Source organism: Crocuta crocuta, unplaced genomic scaffold, assembly GCF_008692635.1.
Source record: "Crocuta crocuta isolate KB4526 unplaced genomic scaffold, BGI_CrCroc_1.0 scaffold306, whole genome shotgun sequence".
NCBI classification, from domain to species: Eukaryota; Metazoa; Chordata; class Mammalia; order Carnivora; family Hyaenidae; genus Crocuta; species Crocuta crocuta.
The window spans coordinates 2430094-2449812 of NW_027529630.1; the positions used below are offsets into that span (position 1 = coordinate 2430094).

Consider the following 19719-nt stretch of genomic DNA (forward strand, 5'->3'; position numbering starts at 1 on the left):
TTTTTTTTTTTTTTTTTTTGTTTCATTCTCTCAATTGGTGGAGGAGAGGGGGAATGACTACTGGATTTTTGTTTTAACTAAATTATGCAAGATGACAAAGCAAGGGTCTATAAATATTGAAATAAAATTCTATTACTATGGTACTCCCTATAAAATGCAAAGTAATGGTTTTTGTGAGTTAAGAAAGAAGCTATAAAAAAAATTAAAGAGAGCTAGGTCTCTTCCTAAATTTGAAAACAGTAATTTTAATCATATTTGTATTTAAAAGATAATAAAATCAAGTCCCAATAGAATTAGGCACTTCAGCAAAATCACATATACAGATATGTATAAATAAGGAGAAATAGGGGCACCTGGTGCTCAGTCAGTTGACCATCTGACTCCTGATTTCTGCTCAGAGTATGATCTTGCAGTTTGTGGGACCAAGCACCGTGTGAGGCTCCATACTGACAGCATGGAGCTTGCTTGAGATTCTCTCTCTCCCTTTCTTTCTCTCTGTCCCTTCCCTGTTCATTGCGTGTACTCTCTCAGAATAAATAAACACTAAAATAAATTAAAAATAAAAATAAAATAAAATAAATAAGGAGGAATAATAATGTAGCAAATAGGTTTTAAATTCAGGGTAAGATTGTTTTGTAAAAAAAATTCTCCCTTCATTATCACTGGCTAGCTATATCTAGTGTTTGTATGGGTCAGGCTTTTAGAAAAAAATATGTGCCAAATGATCAAAAAGTTCTAAAATCAAACTGCAGTAATGGTTGCACAATGCTATAAATTCCCTAAAACCACCCCCCAGTTGCTCAACATCACTTATCATCAAGGAAATACAAATCAAAACCACAATAGAATACCACCTCACACCTACGAGAATGACTAAAATTAACTACCCTACAACAGCACTACCCAGCAACTGCACTACTAGGTATTTATTCAAAGGATACAACAATGCTGACTGGGGCACATGCACCCCAATGTTTATAGTAGCACTATCATAAACAGCCAAATTAGCAAAGAGCCCAAATGTCCATCAATTGATAAATGAATAAATAAGATGTGGTGTGGTGTGTATGTGTACACACACACACACACACACACACACACACACACACAGAAATATTACTTGACAATCAAAAAGAATGAAATCTTGCCATTTGCAACAATGTGGATGGAACTAGAATGTGTTATGCTCAGTCAGTCAGAGAAGGATAAATAACATGATTTCACTCATACGTGGAGTTTAAGAAATAAAACAGATGAACATAGGGGAAGGGAAGGAAAAATAAGATAAAAAGAGATAGGGAGGCAAACCATAAGAGATTCTTAAATATAGAGAACAAACAGGGTTACTGGAGGGGTGTTGGGTGGGGGATGGGATAAATGAGTGATGGGAATTAAGGAGGGCACTTGTTGAGATGAGTAATGGGTGTTCTATGTAAGTGATGAATCACTAAAATCTACTCCTGATATCATTATTACACTATATGTTAACTAACTTGGATTTAAATAAAATTTTAAAAATTAAAAGAAAAAAAAACCAAAAAAAACCCTGAATTATTCATTTAAAACAAGTGAATTTTGTGGTATGGAAATTATGCCTCAATAAAACCATTAAAAAATTACATGCTTATAAAATAGCAAAGGAATGGCATATCTCATTTTCTCAACATCCTGAGAATTATCTAAACTTGGAAGCAATTAAATACAATCATCAAGATGCTAGCTATCACTAGTGACCTATATGCTGAGGTTTTAGACTTCCAAATATCTGAGACTTCTCAGGGTCAGGATTAGAGGGCCAAAGCAATCCCTTTAGACATTAACCTAGCCTGAAAGATGTCCCAAAAGGCCATACTTTGACATATAAGCAACTAGCTCATATCCTTATCAAAATGTCCATAATAAAGAAAGGTAGATGAGACTACCCACTGCTTTGTCCTAGAACAGTGACAAATGATAAGTGCTAATTACTTCTATCACTCAAAAAATTTGAAGATTTTTGAGAGAGAGAGAGAGCATGTGGGGAGGGAGGGACAAAGAGAGAGGGAGACCCAGAATCTGAGCTGTCCGCACAGAGCCTGATGTGGGGCTCAAACCCACAGACTGTGAGATCATGACCTGAGCCGAAGTCAGAAGCTTAACTGACTGAGCCACACAGGCACCTCATATTATTCAAAATGTTTAATTATCTGTGGCTTTTTTGGGTTCATTTACTCAGTTTTCTTTTTTTTTTTTTTTAATTTTTTTTTTTAAGTGCTTATTTATTTGAGAGAGAGAGAGAGAGAGAAACAGAGACAGAGCATGATCAGGGGAGGAGGACAGAAAGGGAGACACAGAATCTCAAGCAGGCTCTAGATTCTGAGCTGTCAGCAAAGAGCCCATCATGGTGCTCGAATCCACAAACCATGAGATCATGACCCAAGTCCCCTACTTATCATTTTATAAATTCCACAGACACTGGTAGGTATAGAATTTTGATGAGAGAAATATTTTCAATATAACGTGGTAACTTCTATGACCGTGATTTCACAGGGGTCAGGGGCCTGAGAAAACACAGAAAACTGTATCATTTACTGCTAAATAGAATAGCCTGTAAGTATGGTATGGTAGAGAATGTCACAAAAAAATGTCTTTGAAGAGCTGACATCTAAACTGAAACTTAAAAGGATGAATATGTTATCAGTCAGGAAAGAAACTGAATATTCTAAGCAAAGAGAACAACACCATGAACAAAGATTTAGAGCCATGGAACAGTATGCTACAAGGAGGGAATTAGTGACAGTTCAAACTTACTTACATATATCTCAAGCAAGGAGAGATGGGAAAGAAAGTGCCCCAAATGAAAACAATATATAAAATTTTTCTTAAAGCTCAACTTATTCAGTTTATAGGATTTTATTTTAACTTTCTATTAATCACCTAGAAATAAAAAAAACAATTTATTGGTTTGAAAGTCCTATAAATCTGGGACCACTACTCTATATGATATGCAACCCTAAAAAATTAAGCAGTTCAGTTTCCAGCTACTCCATCTTTTACAAAAGTCTGAAAATGTGAGGTCTCTTCATTTTCCTGCTCCCCCAAAACACTGCTGTTATAACCACTGTTATAACCACTGTTAAAACAACAGCAGGTTATTAAGGATAAAGTAACCAGAATATACTTTCACAACCACAAGCAAAATACCATTCTTAGAGTAAATAGTCACTTTCTTTTGTCATTATACTCTAAAGTTAAAAAAAAAAATTTACCTTGAAACAACAATGCAGTAAAGATGCAGGGAGGGTACGGTTAAGTTTACAACCTTGCAATCATAATAAAATAGTTGTCCCGTGCACAATCTGAAAAGTTTGGCAAGCCTTTTCTCTTTTTCCAAAAACTATGTCACATTTATATTTTTTCACTGTTTCATATGTTACTAGTTCATGAGGCCTGCTGTTACCAACCAAAAGAAAATGTGACACTAGGGGATACTCCCACAATTATTTCATAATATCATTTTTCAGTATGATAACCTCAATCCATACTCCAAGGACACTCACCTGTTTTACATTGTATCCTGCTTTTGCACTTGTTTCAATAAACATAACATTCAGCTCTTTGGCTTTCCTCTCTCCCTCCTCGATTGATACTTGCCTGTAAAACAAATTCAAAAGATAAACAAATTCTTCTTTTTTGCAAGATGGTATTATAAAGAGTATAAACAAGATTCTGAAAATAACTTTTCTTTTTTTTAAGTTTATTTACTTATTTTTAGAGAGTGAGAGACAGTACGAGTGGGGAAGGAGAGAGTGAGACAGAATCACAAGCAGACTCCATGCCATCAGCACAGAGCCCAACATGTGGCTCAAACTCACAAAACCGCAAGGTCATGGCACTGAAACCAAGAGTTGGACACAACCTACTGGGCCACACAGGTGCCTATGAAAACAACTTTTCTTGATATGGGTGCTGGTTATACAGGTAAGAATAGTTTGAAGATTCTTCAAGCTGCAATACACTTAAAATTTGTGTACTTCCACGTGTATGTTACACCTAACTAAAATTTTTTAAAAAGGCATTTTTTAATGATTTGCTTTTACTTGACTGAGCTCATCCTGTAATATTTTTGTTTTTAAAATCTTAATAACCTGCTCTTTTCTCATAGTATTAGATCATAAGCATTCAGTCTTATGATTAGAAACTTCATGTAAAAAAAAAGTAAAAAAAAAAAGAAACTTCATGTAAAATAATATTTTATGACCAATTTATCAATTTGCTATAATAAATTATATTATGTAATCGCTTTCAAACTGTTTAAAATGTAAGTTTTTTTTCAAATCTTATACTAGTGTGAAAAATTTTGCTATAAGTATCTTTGTGCATAATAATATCTTATACACTGTGGATCTTTTTTTATGCAGAAATTTCTTTATTATAATTTTACATTACCTTTCTAATATAGATAAATTACAAAATAACCACTTACTAGTAAACACTTAGATTTGAACTACAGAAAAATCCTCACTGATTTCATTAACTTTAAAAAATTTTTAAGTATCGTTGATACACAATGTTACCTTAGTTTCAAACGTACAACTTAGTGATTTGACAAGTTTATACTTTATGCTATGTTCACTACAAGTAGAGCTACCATCTGTCCCCATACATTGCTATTACAATAACATTGACTATATTCTTATGCTCTGACTTGCATTCCTGTAGCTTCTTCATTCTGTAAGCAGAGTAATATATCTCCCTCTCCCCTTCAACCCATTTTGCCTAGCCTCCTCCCCTCTCTTCTGACAGCCTTCAATTTGTTCTCTGTATTTATACATCTGATTTTGCTGTTTGTTTATTCATTTTTTAGATTCCATTTATGAATAGAGTCATATGGTATTTGTCTTTCTCAGTCTGATTTATTTCACTTAGCATGATACCATGTAGGTCTATCTATGTCTCAAATGCATGATCTCATCTTTTTTTATGGCTGTGTGTGTGTGTGTGTGTGTGTGTGTGTGTGTGTGTGTGTATCACATTTTCCTTATCCATTCATTTACTGATGGACACTTAGGTTGCTTCCATGTCTTGGCCATTACAAATAATTCTGCAACAAACATAGGGATGCATATATTGTTTTGAATTGGTGTTTTTCTTTTCCCTGGGTAAATACCCAACAGTGGAATTTTTGGATCATATGGTATTTCTATTTTTAATTTTTTGAGGAAAACTCCATACTGTTTTCCACAATGGCTAAACGAATTTACATTTCCACCAACTGTGCACAAGGGTTCCTTTTTTCTCCATATCCTCACCAATACTTGTTTCTTCTCTTCTTGCTTTTAGTCATTGTAACAGGTGTGAGGTGATAGCTTATTGTGATTTTGATTTGCAGTTCCTTGATTATGAGGGACACTGAGCATCAGAAAACGTGTCTGTTGACCATCTGTTATGTCTTCTTTGGAAAAATGTCTATTCATATCCTCTGCCCATTTTTTAATTGGATTGGATTCTTTGTTTTTGTTTTTTGATGTTGAGTGGTGTGAGTTCTCTATATCCTTAGATATTAACCCCTTATCAGATACATCATTTGCAATATCTTCTCCCATTCCATAAGTTGTCTTTTTTGTTTTCTTGATGGTTTCCTTTGCTGTGCAAAATCTTTTTATTTTGATGAAGTCCCAATAATTTATTTTTGTTTTGTTTCCCTTGCCTTATGAGACATATCTAGAAAAATATTGCTATGGCTGATGTCAGAGAAATTACCACCTCTGCTCTCTAATAAGATTTTTATGGTTTCAGGTCTCACATATAGGACTTTAATCCATTTTGAGTTTATTTTTGTGTATGGTGTTAGAAAATACCCAAGTTTAATTTTTTTGCATGTTGTTGCCAGTTCCTCAAGCACCATCTATTGAAGTAACTATCTTTTCCCTATTGTACATTCTTGCCTCTCTTGTCATAGATTAATTGTCCATATAAATACGGGTTTATTTCTGGGCTCTTTATCCTGTTCCATTCATCTATGTGTCTCTTTTTGTGCCAGATCTTTTCGTTAGGATAGATTTTGTGGATTTCTATGAAGGGAGTCAAAAAACATGTATGTTAAATTCTCTTGATACATTTCATAGGGCATTTGGTGATACATTATAATTAGCAGTGTGTCTCAAATTGTAATATGCTCTTTAAGTACAAGATTATGTCATTTATCTTGGTATTCCTAGTGCCTAGCTGGCAAATAGGTGTTTAATAAATATCCAAGTATTCTAACTAAATGATTCTAAAATATCAGCTGACAAACTCTGCTTCCTACAACACAGAAAACCAAAGCAATACAAGAAAATTTCCATAAGCTCTCACCACATCTATCCACCAATCTATGTGTATGTGCCCTTATATTTTACTTCTAGTCCTGCTACTATGGAAGAAACTGTCCTTACTCTCCAAACTTAAACCTTTGTACTAGATTCCACTCTCTTTTAGTCTACAAAATATTATGCTAGAAATCCTCTACTCTCTAGTACAGGAAAAGAAGAAAATGAGTATTCTAAGCAAAGAGAACACAGAAATTCTCTTATATAATAATCTACCTGTTGATGTTTTACTACATCTGCTTGTTTTATCCTCTCATTTCTATGTATTTATGTATTTGTGTGTGTGTGTGTGTGTGTGTAAATTTAAAACACACTAACTGGAAAATCAGTTGACAATTTATAGACCTTTAGCCCTAAATATATCAAGTGTGGTTTTTTTAATGTTTATTTATTTTGAGAGAGATGGGGGTGAAGAGAGAATCCCAAGCAGACTCCGTGCTGTCAGTGTAGAGCTCGACATGGGGCTCCATCTCACATACCATGAGCTCATGACCTTAGCCAAAATCAAGACTCAAATACTTAACTGACTGAGCCACATAGGCATCCCAACATTATGAATTTCCTTAAAACAATTCTACCAGATGCCCTAAAATTTATTCTTTGGAGCTCTTTTCTATTTACAATTACTCCCTTGGTAATCCCATGCAGTCTTGTGGTTTTAAATACCATCTACGTGCTGATTAATCCCAAACTTATTTATCTAGACTGGACTGCTGCTCTCAACTCCAGACTCATATATCCAATTGCCTACCTGACATCTAATTACATAATAAGGTACCTATTCGCAATTCTAAATTTAAAACGACCAAAACTGAAGTCATAATATTCCATTCCAAACCACCTCTTATGAAGTCTCTTCCTACCTCAGTTAATAACAGTTACTCAGGTCAAGAATCTAGGCATCATTCTTGACTCCTCCTTCTCCCATACCCCATATCCTGTCCATCATTATGTATTCTATCCATTGCATGAGTATATCTTTTTTTTTTTAAATTTTTTTAATGTTTTATTTATTTCTAGGAGAGAGAGAGACAGCATGAGCAGGGGAGGGTCAGAGAGAAAGGGAGCGACAGACTCTGAAACAGCCTCCAGGCTCTGAGCTGGCAGTCAGCACAGAGCCCGACGCAGGGCTCGAACCCACGAACCGCGAGATAATGACCTGAGCGAACGTCGGACGCTTAACCGACTAAGCCACCTGGACGCCCTGCATGAGTATTATCTTTTAACAGTTCTTTCTTCAAAATGTATCTGAATTTGATCACTGATCACCATACATGCTACCATTATCCTGATCCAAGTCTTCATCATTTTTTGCTTTGATTACAGTCTGGATTACCCTCCTCACTTCTACTCTTACATATTTTCCACAGAGCAAACAATGATTTAGGAAAAGTTACTCTTCTGCTTGAACCTTCTAATCTCATTCAGAGTCTTTGCCCTATTTGACTTGGCCTTTATTATCTTTTTCAAAAAAGATATTTTTTTAGCCTCACTGACTACTACACCTTCCATCATTCTCACCAGCTATATAGGATTCCTTGCTGTTCTTCAAATAAACAAAATGTATTCCCAACTCAGGGATTTTGCATTTTCTGGGCCATCAGCTTAGACTTTTCCTCCTCAAGATATCTGTATAGTTGATTCCCTTGCTTCCTTAGCGTATTTACTCAAAAGTCACCAGTTATTTTCTCAGTGAAGATGCTACCCCATCTAATATTTTAAACTCACACTTGACATTTCATATTTCTTTTCTCTGCTTTATTTTTTACTCTTAGCATGTTATCATTATCAAACACACTATGCATTCTTTTGGGGGTTTTTTTTAGGGTTTTTTGTTTTTTTTTTTTTACTTATTTATTTGCCTGGTTCAATTTCTGAAATAAAAGTTCCTTGAAGACTTGTCTACCCTAGAGTAGCATCTTCTGAAACAGAAGTGGTACTCAATATACCTCTGAATAGATGATTATGAGTGAATGACTATCCTACATGTAAAAGATTCCAGAGAGAAATTCTTCCTAGTTTTAGAACTAGTAGTCACCCTAATCAAATGGTTGAAGGTTAGCTATAGCAATGGTCCCAACTGTGGTTTGATTTTGTTGGAATCAGCTAGGAAGCTTCCTTAAAACATACATTTAAGGGTCCCATTCTAAATGAATTGAATCACAGCATCTAAAAGTAGGATCTAAAACCCCAAAATTTGACTCGTGAAACCACTACTGCACAGTATGTTAACTAAAACTTAAATAAAAGTAAAAAGAAACCCTAACTTAAAAAGTTGACCATGATCCTTTATAGCCAGAATCTTAAAAGAGGGTCTAATAAGCCATATTTACCTACTGATTCTCAAATTTGAAACATTTGGGAATAACTGAGCTACAGGGGACAGAAAGTACTGAGCATCAAGGAGCTTGTTTTGAAACACTGAAAACAGATATACACTCTGGTCTTTTCTCCAAGTTTTTACACACAACAAATTCTCAATGTGATAAAGACATTTAACTTTTATTACAACTTTTTCTCCTGATTACCAAAGTAATTTTTGAAAAGGCCAATCATTAGCATTAAAGTCCTCCAAATCCTACTCCCTTCTCAAAGATGTAGAGACAGTTAAGTCCTATGTATGCTTCTGTAGATTTATTCTAAAAGAATAAAAGAGGGGCGACTGGGTGGCTCAGTCAGTTAAGCGTCCGACTTCGGCTCAGGTCATGATCTCAGGGTTCGTGGGTTCGAGCCCCACATCGGGTTCTGTGCTGACAGCCAGCTCAGAGCCTGAAGCCTGTTTTGGATTCTGTGTCTCCGTCTCTCTCTGACCCTCCCCTGCTCACACTGTCTGTCTCTCAGAAATAAATAAAACATTTTAAAAAATTTAAAAAAGGGAATAAAAGATAAAACATATCTACCATTTTTTAACACAAAGAATATCATGTGATCAAGGCATTTTTTTAAGCTTCATGTGTTAGACATGAATAAATTCCTCTCATTCTTCCTAGTAGCTACAAGTACTTCATTTATAAAATGCTACTGCTAGTGATGGACATTTAAATTGATTTTGATTTCTGGGGCGCCTGGGTGGCTTAGTCGGTTAAGCGTCCGACTTTCGCTTGGGTCATGATCTCGCGGTTCGTGGGTTCGAGCCCCGCGTCGGGCTCTGTGCTGACTGCCAGCTCGGAGCCTGGAGCCTGTTTCAGTCTGTGACTCCCTCTCTCTCTCTCTCTCTCCTAGAAATAAATAAAAATATTTAAAAAAATAAATAAATAAAAATAAATTGATTTTGATTTCTTTAATATTACAAATAATGTTGAAGTAAACATTCTTTTATGTTCATTTCCCACACACACACACACACATTTTTGCAGGTATGTCTGTGTAATTACTGGAAGTGGCTTTGAGTCCATGAGTATTTTAAATTCTAATACTGTTAAACTGCTTCATCCCAATATATTAGTTATGTTTTCGGTATATGAAGAGTTGTTTCTTAAATGCTTGTCAATACTGTGTATTATCAATCTTCTGAATAATGGCTGATCTAATAGGTGATTATGATGTTTCTATTAATGATATTCAGACTTAACTGATCCCTTATGGCTTTAGGGTTTCATATCATGATTTTTTTTCCTAAAAAATTTTTTTATTAAAAACACTATTTTTTAATGTTTGTTTTTGAGAGGCAGAGTGAGACAGAATGAGAGCAGGGAATGGGCAAAGAGAGTGAGACAGAATCCAAAGGAGGCTCCAGGCTCTGAGCTGTCAGTACAGAGCCCAACGTGGGCTCACGAATGGTGAGATCATGACCTGAGCCAAAGTCAGATGCTTAACCGACTTGAGCCACCCACGCTTTCCTCATGTCATGAGGCCACCCACTCACTACCAAAAGATTTTTCTTCTGATTCTTTTTTTAAAAACATTTAAATATTTTACTCATTTTAAAATTAATTTAGTGGAATGAATAAGGCTTTAATTCTTAAAAAATGTTAACAGCCAAAGGGTGATAGTCTGGCAAAAACTGCTGAGAAAGGTAGTAATTCCAAACCAATGGACAAATATTACCTTTAAGAAAAAATTAAGTATAATTTAAGTTTCTAGTACTTGTGTACTCAAATGAAATATTACACAATACAGGAATAGATGACATACTCATGCTTTTTGCGAATTCTATTGTAACAAAACAATTCAGATATATAATTTTCCTTATAAAAATACAAGTATTAGAGGGACACCTGGGTGGCTCAGTCAGTTAAGCATCCAACTCTTCATTTCAGCTCAGGTCATGATCTCAACAGTTAATGGCATGGAGCCCTGAATGCTATCAGCATGGAGCCTGCTTGGGATTCTCTCTCCCTCTCTCTCTCTGTCCCTCCCCTGCATGCACATGCACACTCTCACTCTCTCTCTCAAAATAAACATTAAAAAAGAAAATAAAAGTACTAGGGACTCTCTACTAGAAGAATATATACCTATATCATCTTCAAATTCTCATAGTGTAAATAAATAAAACAGTGAAAATTTATGATGCCAACTGATGTCCAATTATTTTCATAAAGGAAAGATGATCACACTGAGTTTACTTTTACATCAAGAAAAAACTTTTCTGTCACTGTACTACTAATTCCAAATGAAGTACCATGGGAAGAAATGGACTTAACATTTCCACAAGCCTTTGAACATACTGGATTTCTTTGCAACATTTTAATTAATAGTACAAGTTCAATGCCCGAATTTCAATATCCATCTCATGAATAAACAAACAGCAAGAGTAAAAGCTTCTACTATTAAGCAAAATGGTCAAGACTACTTAAAGCAGAAAGAATATCCAATAGAGTACTTACGATGCTGAAGGCAGATATTCAAGCCATGGGCTCTACAGTGAATGTTAATAATTTTGCATCCTGTGACTTGAATATTGCTTTGCTCATTTGACTAAGGTATCACAATCAGGCTATTCAGTTCAACTACACAGTCCAGTTCAACCATACAACTTTAAAAAAGAAAAAAAAAACTACACCACTGAATTATAATGAATATTTATAAGAAGTCTACCAAAAGAGTGTGCATTTAATCATTATGAATAATTTTTAAAGATAGGATTAGTTTCTTCAAACATTTTGTCCTTTAACAGATTACTGCTCATGTTTATGAGGCCTAAAAAATGCAAAATAGTTACCAGCTTCATGTGTAAACAATCTTTTTTCCCTCATGTGTAAACAATCTTGCACAAAAGCTATTTACACATGGGCTTCCACAAAACAAAAAAAGCTCATTTTCCTTTAAGGAAATGTTCAATGTTTACATTTATATGTCAGGTTCTCACAGTGAAGAAAAGGGGGGTATAAACTTAAGAATTAAACATGTCTCCTCTCAAAACAATTCTTCATTAATAAAAATAACAGGTTGTTTAAGAAAGAAATCAAACATTCGATACACATAAAAATCACTCTATACCTCTTGTCGGCAAGATCTGTTTTATTTCCTACTAGCATGATGATAACATCACTTCCTCTTTCTGTTCTGACATCATCAATCCACTTTGTAGTTTGCTGGAATGAGTTAACATCTGGTATAGAAGGGTAGACAGAGAGATTAGTGTTACTGCAAAGCCTCTCCAACTGATAAGACTAAAAAAACAAAAACAAAAACAAACTCTGGAAGTTGGAGGGGGTGGCACATTAGGACCCACTGTTAATGTGCCTGCAACATAACTCCATTTTATCTGAGTACAACTGTCAATGACAAATCACAAAAATAAAGTCCTCAAGATTCCTTTTATAGTATAAAATTTTTGAACATGACCAAATGAATGCAATGTCCTATATGTAATTAAAAAAAAAAAAAGATTTTAAAAATTTAAGTACACCTACAGCAGATAATATGGTGTCATATTGCCACAATGTCTTTTTGATTACTTACACATACCCAACATGACAAAGAAAGCATCTCCAAAAGTATGTCAGCCAGTAAATCCCAATACATCCAGAAAATTTGTAAAGCTTTAAATAGCTTTTCACATCACTGTTTGCAATGCTTATTCAGTTTGTGATCACTTTAACTTGAAGTTTATTAGTTTAATGCACCAGAATCACTCGTAACAAAACCCGTCTTTCCTAGCACCCAATTCTAAGTAGTATACTTCAATACTTTTTACATCAGCTCCAAAGAACAGTTTACTAATATTTTAACCACATGTGCATAATTTTTAAAGAAAAAGACACCAGGTTTCACTTGATTCGGTTAAAGTAAGCACAAACATTTTTAAGCTGCAAAACTTGTCAATGCACAATGAACATACATTGTTTTAAACAAGTAGCAACCCAAAGTAAAGCTTCAAGAAAAGGAAGATTGCATATAGCATCTACCCCACCCCCAAAAAGTCTCTGAATGCAAACCTGTAACTTATAATTCTGCCATTGCATTTATTGTTAAGTAGATAGGACTTCTAACAGATATGCAAAAATGTATAGTAAGAGTATCACTAAGTCAAATCAATAGTTTGTATATGTAACACTCTTTTTGAAATAAGTCTAAGATGTGACACTATTCTGGCTTTCCTATATATTATGGACCACTATATGGAATGATGGCTTAATATTGCCAGATTCATATAATAAACCAATTTACAAAGACAATTTTAATCAGAGAGTATTTCCCTGTCAGTCACCATGTTCTGTGGAAAATTTACAGGCACTTAAAATGCCAAAGACATTATTCAGTCTTTAGGGAAAAGAAAAGGGAAGATTATTACTTGTTTTAGTCTCCCATTTAAAATTTCTTTTTAGAGAGAAATGAAAGTGTAATTTGTTAGCAACAAAGTCAGTCACAGAATCCAGATGTGATTCAAATGAAAATGAATATAGAAAACTGCACATTACATGTTTTCTCTGCCTTCCTCTATAGAGAGAGGATGGCTGGAAGTGGAAAGCAGAGAAAAGTTGGCTAGCAGAAGCTTTTAATAGCCTCAACAGAAAGCCTTGGAGAATTTGAAAATTTTGGCAAGAGACTTAAATGCAGATTATTTTATCTTAGAGAAATCTAAGATCAAGTTAAATGAAAAAGGAGACATTCTTCCAATCATAATTATGGTGTGACTTAGGGATAACAGGATACTAAGAAAGCCTTAGAGAGAATTCATGATTAGATCTGAAGGAAAATTTCGATGGCAAAAAAAACCCCTGGCACAGTGGAAGTAAAGCATATTGGTACATACACGAAAGCGAGTATTTCTGACCTAGCTGGTCTATAAGGTTTGCTATGACCAAACTCATTTTTACATGCTAGTATAGAAAACAAGCACAAGACAAGAACATGCATGCAGCTAGGCTAAAGGTTGAAAGAAGATTAGAAATGCATAATTCCCCCCACTCACTTGTGATATCATAAACAACAACTGCCACAGTGGAGTCACGAATGTAGCTAGGAATCAAGCTCCTGAACCGCTCTTGACCTGCTGTGTCCCATAATTGCAATCGTACCTAACAACAAAATCAGTCAAACAAGCAAGAAAAATAAGAAAGGTCAACCCGTTGCAAAATACCTACTTGTGATATCGTAAACTACTACGGCTGCAGCAGAATCACGGATGTAACTGGGAATGAGGCTACGGAAACGTTCCTGACCCGCAGTATCCCACAGCTGCAGCCTGATCTGTGGGATGGGAAAAAATAAATAAAAAAAAAAAAAACCAAACTCATACTAAAAAGAAAAAAGAAATGATGTTTTTAAAAGGGGGAAGGTGGGAAGGAGGTAAAAAGCAGACTCATGCAAAAGGTTGCAAGGATGTGAAGAATGAAAATAACACAAAAATCCTTTCCTTCTTCAAAAGAGAATGATATTAAAAATTTGCTTGCTTTGAAGGTACATGACTTAAAAATGGCAATGGGAGATTATTTCACAGAATCAGAAATACAGCTTCCTTTTTTTCACTCCCTATATCCTCTCTTTGAATCTTATGCCTTCCAGACAGCAAAAAGTAGATTCTGTCGATGTTCAAATAGTAAGCATAAAAGGGAAAAATGAAGGTAAATGTCAACAAGCAGCCCTGACTATCAGAATAAAGGAATGAATGCTTCTCCGAAAGCCTCTCTGAAGTTAAAAGTGTTTCTTTTCTATTGAGTCCAGAAACTGGGTCTTTGACTACTGTGCTTATGTTTCTCACATGTTTCTTCCCAGAACATTATAAATAACCTAACAAAAAAGGAGAAATATCTTTTGCAACTCTATAATTTTTTTTTATTTTCTTACTTTTTCACATGTACATTTGAGGAAGAAAAGCCTGAAAACAAGTATTATTGTAACATTATAAAGCAATTTCTAAGCTTTCAAAATTTAGGAAATGACGTGCTATATATTAAAACATAAAAGAAAAACCCACACACTTATAGGAAATAGCATTAGAGACATAATAATTTTTGGGGGGTCTAGGTCTGAAATAATGCATTTAAGACAGTCACTGCTTAGTTGATAGGATTCTCTTCCAAGGACAATGGGCTGGAATACACTGTGCTTAAAGGAAGCATTCCAAAAGACAGGAGTCTAAATCCAACAAATAAACACATATTACTTCTTCTATCCACAGTCACTTCAGTATACATCATATTCTGATAAAATCTTGAAATTCATAAATGATGTGAGATTCAAATGCATTATTTCTGAATGCTTCAAGAATAGCACTCAAAAAGGCTTTATAATTTAGCAGGCTTAATTTCTTGATGAAAGTACTCTTCATTACCTCAATGCTATTTGTTATCATTTTTCCAAATCAGGAGGACAAATTTTATTTAGCAAGCCTAGGGGCCCTTCAGGACTTTCCAAATAATTTGGCCTTCTCTTCCCTTTGCATTTTACTTGGGGACTACGTCAGAACGCTAAGCACTACCACTCTGTAATAACAGTTTTTCTCAAAGCTTGTACACTAACTTTGTCAACTTTGCTAAGAACTTCTTATGATGACAATTACGGATTACACCTTTCATCACAGTTTTCTATCCTGGAGTGCTGCAGAAAATTGCACACTGAAAACATTACTCACTGTTCGATCCTCCAAGTACATGGTTTTTGATAAAAAGTCAATACCAATTGTTGCCTGTAAAACAAAACAAAAAAGTTAAATAATAGTTTAATGGCAGTCAGCAGCTTATGGTTCAAATGATACTTATGACTGTAGAAGAATAATAGGAATAAACACATCATAGTCAAGTACAAATGAACAAAATTTTCAGTAATAATGGTTTCTACCTATTGAGCACACGCTATGTATTAATGGATTCTTTTAGGCCCTTTACGTGATCATCTCTAACCATCATACATCTCTGCAAGGGTAGCTACTGTCATCCCTATATTAATCATTTTATAGTTAATAATACTGGGGATTCAGAGAAATCAAAAAACTTGTCCCCACCCCATCTTGCCCTCCCATCCTCTCATCTATCCCCCACTGAAGACAGAAGATCTTTTATTTTCTATTATTTATAACCTCAGACTTGGGCCTCCGTTTCTTTCTTCCCCCTTAACTTGAGTGATGGGCATGAGAGACAGACAGACAGACAGACAACCTACATGGATGGTTGGACAAGGACTTTTACTTTTTATTACATAAAAATATTNTATATATATATAAAAATATATATAACATATAACCATATGTTATATAAAGGTATAAATATATAAAATATAAACTTATATATACATGTAATACATACATATACACATATATATATAATTTAAGTTCATTTATATATTCTGAGATAAAGAGAAAACACAAATGGGAGGCAGAGAGAGCGAGCGAGAGCGAGAGAGAATCCCAAACAGACTCTGCACTGTCAGAGCAGAGCCTGATGCAGGACTCAAGCCCACAAACCATGAGCCGAAGTAGGACACTTAATCGATTGAGCCACCCAGGCACTCCTGACCCTCATATATTTTTTAAAGACAGATTTCTTTTAAATTGTGGTAAAATATGTATCATAAAATGTGACATTTTGACCATGTTAAGTGTACAATTCCATGGTACTGATTACATCCACAATGATGTACAACTGTCAACACTATCTATTTTTAACACTTTTTTTAACCCCAAACAGAAACTCTGTGCCCCATTAAGCAATAACTTATTATAATGTATGGATATACCAAAATTTCTTTATCTATTCATCTACTGTTGGACATGGGTTGTTTCTATCCTTTGGCTACTGAGTTATTCCTCAGTATATACTTAACAGTGGAATTGCTGAGCCTTATGATAACTCTATTTAAACTCTGTGAGGAAATGCCAAACTGTCTTCCCACAGTGGGCGCATCATTTTAAATTTCCAATAGCAATGTATGAAGGTTCCAACGTTTCCACATCCTTGCCAGCATCTGTTATTTTCTCTCTTTTTAAATGTATAATACTCAACCTAGATGGTAGGAAACGGAATCTTTTTGTGATTTTGATTAAAGGTTCTCTAGTGACTAATAACGTTGAGAATCTTTTCATGTGCTTACTGGTCATTTGTGCATCCTCTCTGAAGAAATGTCCATTCAAGTCCCTTACCAATTTTTAAACTGAGTGTGTCATATTATTATTGAATTATAAGAGTTCTTTATATATTCTAGATATCAAGCCCTTATCAGATACATAATTTTCAAATATTTCCTCCCATTCTATAGGTTGGGCCTGATGACTTAATTGAAAATCAGTTGTCAACAGACATATGGATTAATTCATGACCTCTCAAATCTATTCCATTGGTCTTTATGTCTATCTTGTTTTGATTACCGTAGCTTTGTAGTAATTTTTGAAATTGGGGGGCACCTGGGTGGCTCAGTCAATTAAGCACCAACTTCAGATCAAGTCATGATCTCATGGCTTATGAGCCTGCTATGGATTCTGTGTCTCCCCCATCTCTGCCCCTACCCTGCTTCCACTCTGTCTCACTCAAAAATAAAATAAACATTAAAAAATTTTGGGGGCGCCTGGGTGGATCAGTCAGATAAGCATCTGACTTCAGCTCAGGACATGATCTCACGGTTCATGGGTTCGAGCCCTACATCGGGCTCTGTGCTGACAGCTAGCTCAGAGCCTGGAGTCTGTTTCAGATTCTGTATCTCCCTCTCTCTCTGACCGCCCCCTCCCCCCCACACACGGTCTCTCTCTCTCAGAAATAAATAAAACATTTTTTTAAAAAATTTAAAAACATTAAAAAATTTTTTGAAATCAGAGTGAGTCCTCCAATTATTTTTCTTTTTCAAAACTATTTTTGGCTTTTGCAAATTAAAATTGACTTTTTCATTTCTACACAAATGGCAGTAGAAATCTGATAAGGATTGGACTGAATCTGCAGACTTATTCGAGTATTTAGTATTGACATCTTAATATTAAGTCTTCCAATCCCTTTGCCTGGGATGTCTCTCCTCTTATTTAGGTCTTCTTTAATTTTTTTTTTTTTTTTTTTTTTTGTNATACACCACTACTAAGAAAGCAAACAAGCACGCAAGCAAGCACGCAAGCAAGTTAGTGTTTCTCCTTTGTCCTAAACAATGTGACTACGTATTTCAAGTACCTCTCTCTCTATATATAATTTCATCTATGACATTTAGTCTAAAAATGTGTATCCTGTTCTCTTATAGGCTGGAATATTGGGTTTATAAATTTCAATTATTTTGCAAAAGCATCTAACTGACAAACCTGAGGAATATATAGAAATGGTACTGGGCTACATTTAAGAAATCTCACTAGTAGAACCCCATTTAATCAGATAATGTGGTAGAGGCAGCTGTCTACGCAAATATCCATCCCATTTTCCCCTCTTCTTATTAAGACAATCAAACATTTATTCAAATCCATACTTCTCCCATTAAAAAGACTACATTTACCAGCCTTCTTTGAGCTTAAAATGGGGTTGATTAGTTGAGAGGTGCATTCTTAGTATTTTTCCTTTCCTCCTTCTTCCTGCCTGGATGTGGATACCACATCCAGAACTCCAGGAATCATTCAGTAACCATGAAGCAATCTCTACAAGGAGATCATATACTAGATCTGATTAAAGTTAGAAGGCATTTTAGTCCCAGATGAACATGGGGCTACCACACAAGCCCTGGACTACTCTACCTCTAAACTTCTTTTACATGAAAAAAATTCTCCTATCACTTACTAATGTTATTCTGTGTTTGTTATAAATAGCCAAAACTAATTTTAATGGCTACAAACAGAAATACGCATTCTCAGATCTCATAGTCAACACACAAATATTTTTAAAATTAACACAAAGTAAGACTTTATGATAAAATGTACAATAATCTCCTTCTTCCACTGCACTATCCTAGTTTTGGGACATCATTCATTCATTGAACTCATAAAGGTCAAAATTAACCTGAAAAGCATAGGCTGTTCCTGCCTGCTCTTCTTTTCAGTTAATTTTATTCTAAGCAGAGCTACTATGGCAACGAAGTTGATCAGCCACAGGAATTAAGCCAACAGCAGGAAAAATAGAAAGAATGGCTGGGAAAGTAAACATTATTATCACCTATTCCAGCAACTTAAATGTAACTGATGTGGAACTAACTCAAACTTTCCTAAAAGAGGGATGAGACACTAGTGCTGCCTCTCACTCATCTTCTTTATAGAAATTCAGAACACAGTATTTGTAGAAGAAACCAAAGGTTAGAAAAAATTCTCCCACATATCTTAATTTATAGCTGCACATTATTTTAAGTGTTAATTAATTCAAGGGGTTAGGAAAGTCTACTTTGTAAAAGAAAAAAAATTGAACTGAGTATTTTTACTGTGGGAGCACACAATTCAAGACTGAACAATGACTTGCCTAAATATATCAGCATCATTATATCAATAGTTTAGATTATTTGTATTTGAATGCTCTCTACCCAGAATATTGTTTATTTGCCCCAAGAGCAATTTTATAAAATACTACAAATGCAAACTATTATTCTGTCTGGCTACCTTCCTACATAGTGGTTTATCACCGATACTGATACCACACACGGTTGAGACCCATCAACATCGTGATTTTCCGTAAGGAATCTGAGTTTTCCTAACCAAAAGTAATTAGGTAAGGAAAACAAGTATTCCTCTGACCAAGCAAAAATAATCAGCTTCCTTTGTGGTCCAAACATACAAAGTTCTGTTGCCTGGCTGCTGCTTTCCCTAGCAGGAGAAAATGGGATCAAGAGTAAGAGTTGAGAAAGGCAAAGACTAGAATAAAGAAAGAAAAGAGTGGACAAGTTAATGAAGAGTCTATCTAACATTGACTAACAGAGGTAAGTAAAAAGAATGAAGGAGGAGGACGCTGATATGGGTTTCATTTTAGAAAGGTAACCATCCCATTACTACATATGTTTATATATATTTTTATGTATGTGTATATTTATGTATGTGTGTGTA

At 34.9% G+C, this 19719-nt stretch overlaps 1 protein-coding gene across 2 annotated transcripts in view; it reads right to left on the minus strand.

The window, feature by feature from the left end:
- Positions 1–19719, minus strand: part of RAB6A (RAB6A, member RAS oncogene family) — an 81015-nt gene that overhangs the window by 18022 nt on the left and 43274 nt on the right. Inside the window, exons 3-6 of one of the 2 annotated variants that reach the window (XM_077762253.1) lie at positions 15370–15423; positions 13708–13813; positions 11790–11901; positions 3540–3633 (exon numbers count right to left, since the gene is read on the minus strand). In XM_077762253.1, the coding sequence (XP_077618379.1) occupies positions 3540–3633; positions 11790–11901; positions 13708–13813; positions 15370–15423 (366 nt within the window). Of the gene's footprint in view, positions 1–3539; positions 3634–11789; positions 11902–13707; positions 13814–13879; positions 13986–15369; positions 15424–19719 lie in introns of both variants that reach the window. The other variant, XM_077762255.1, reaches the window with a different exon arrangement.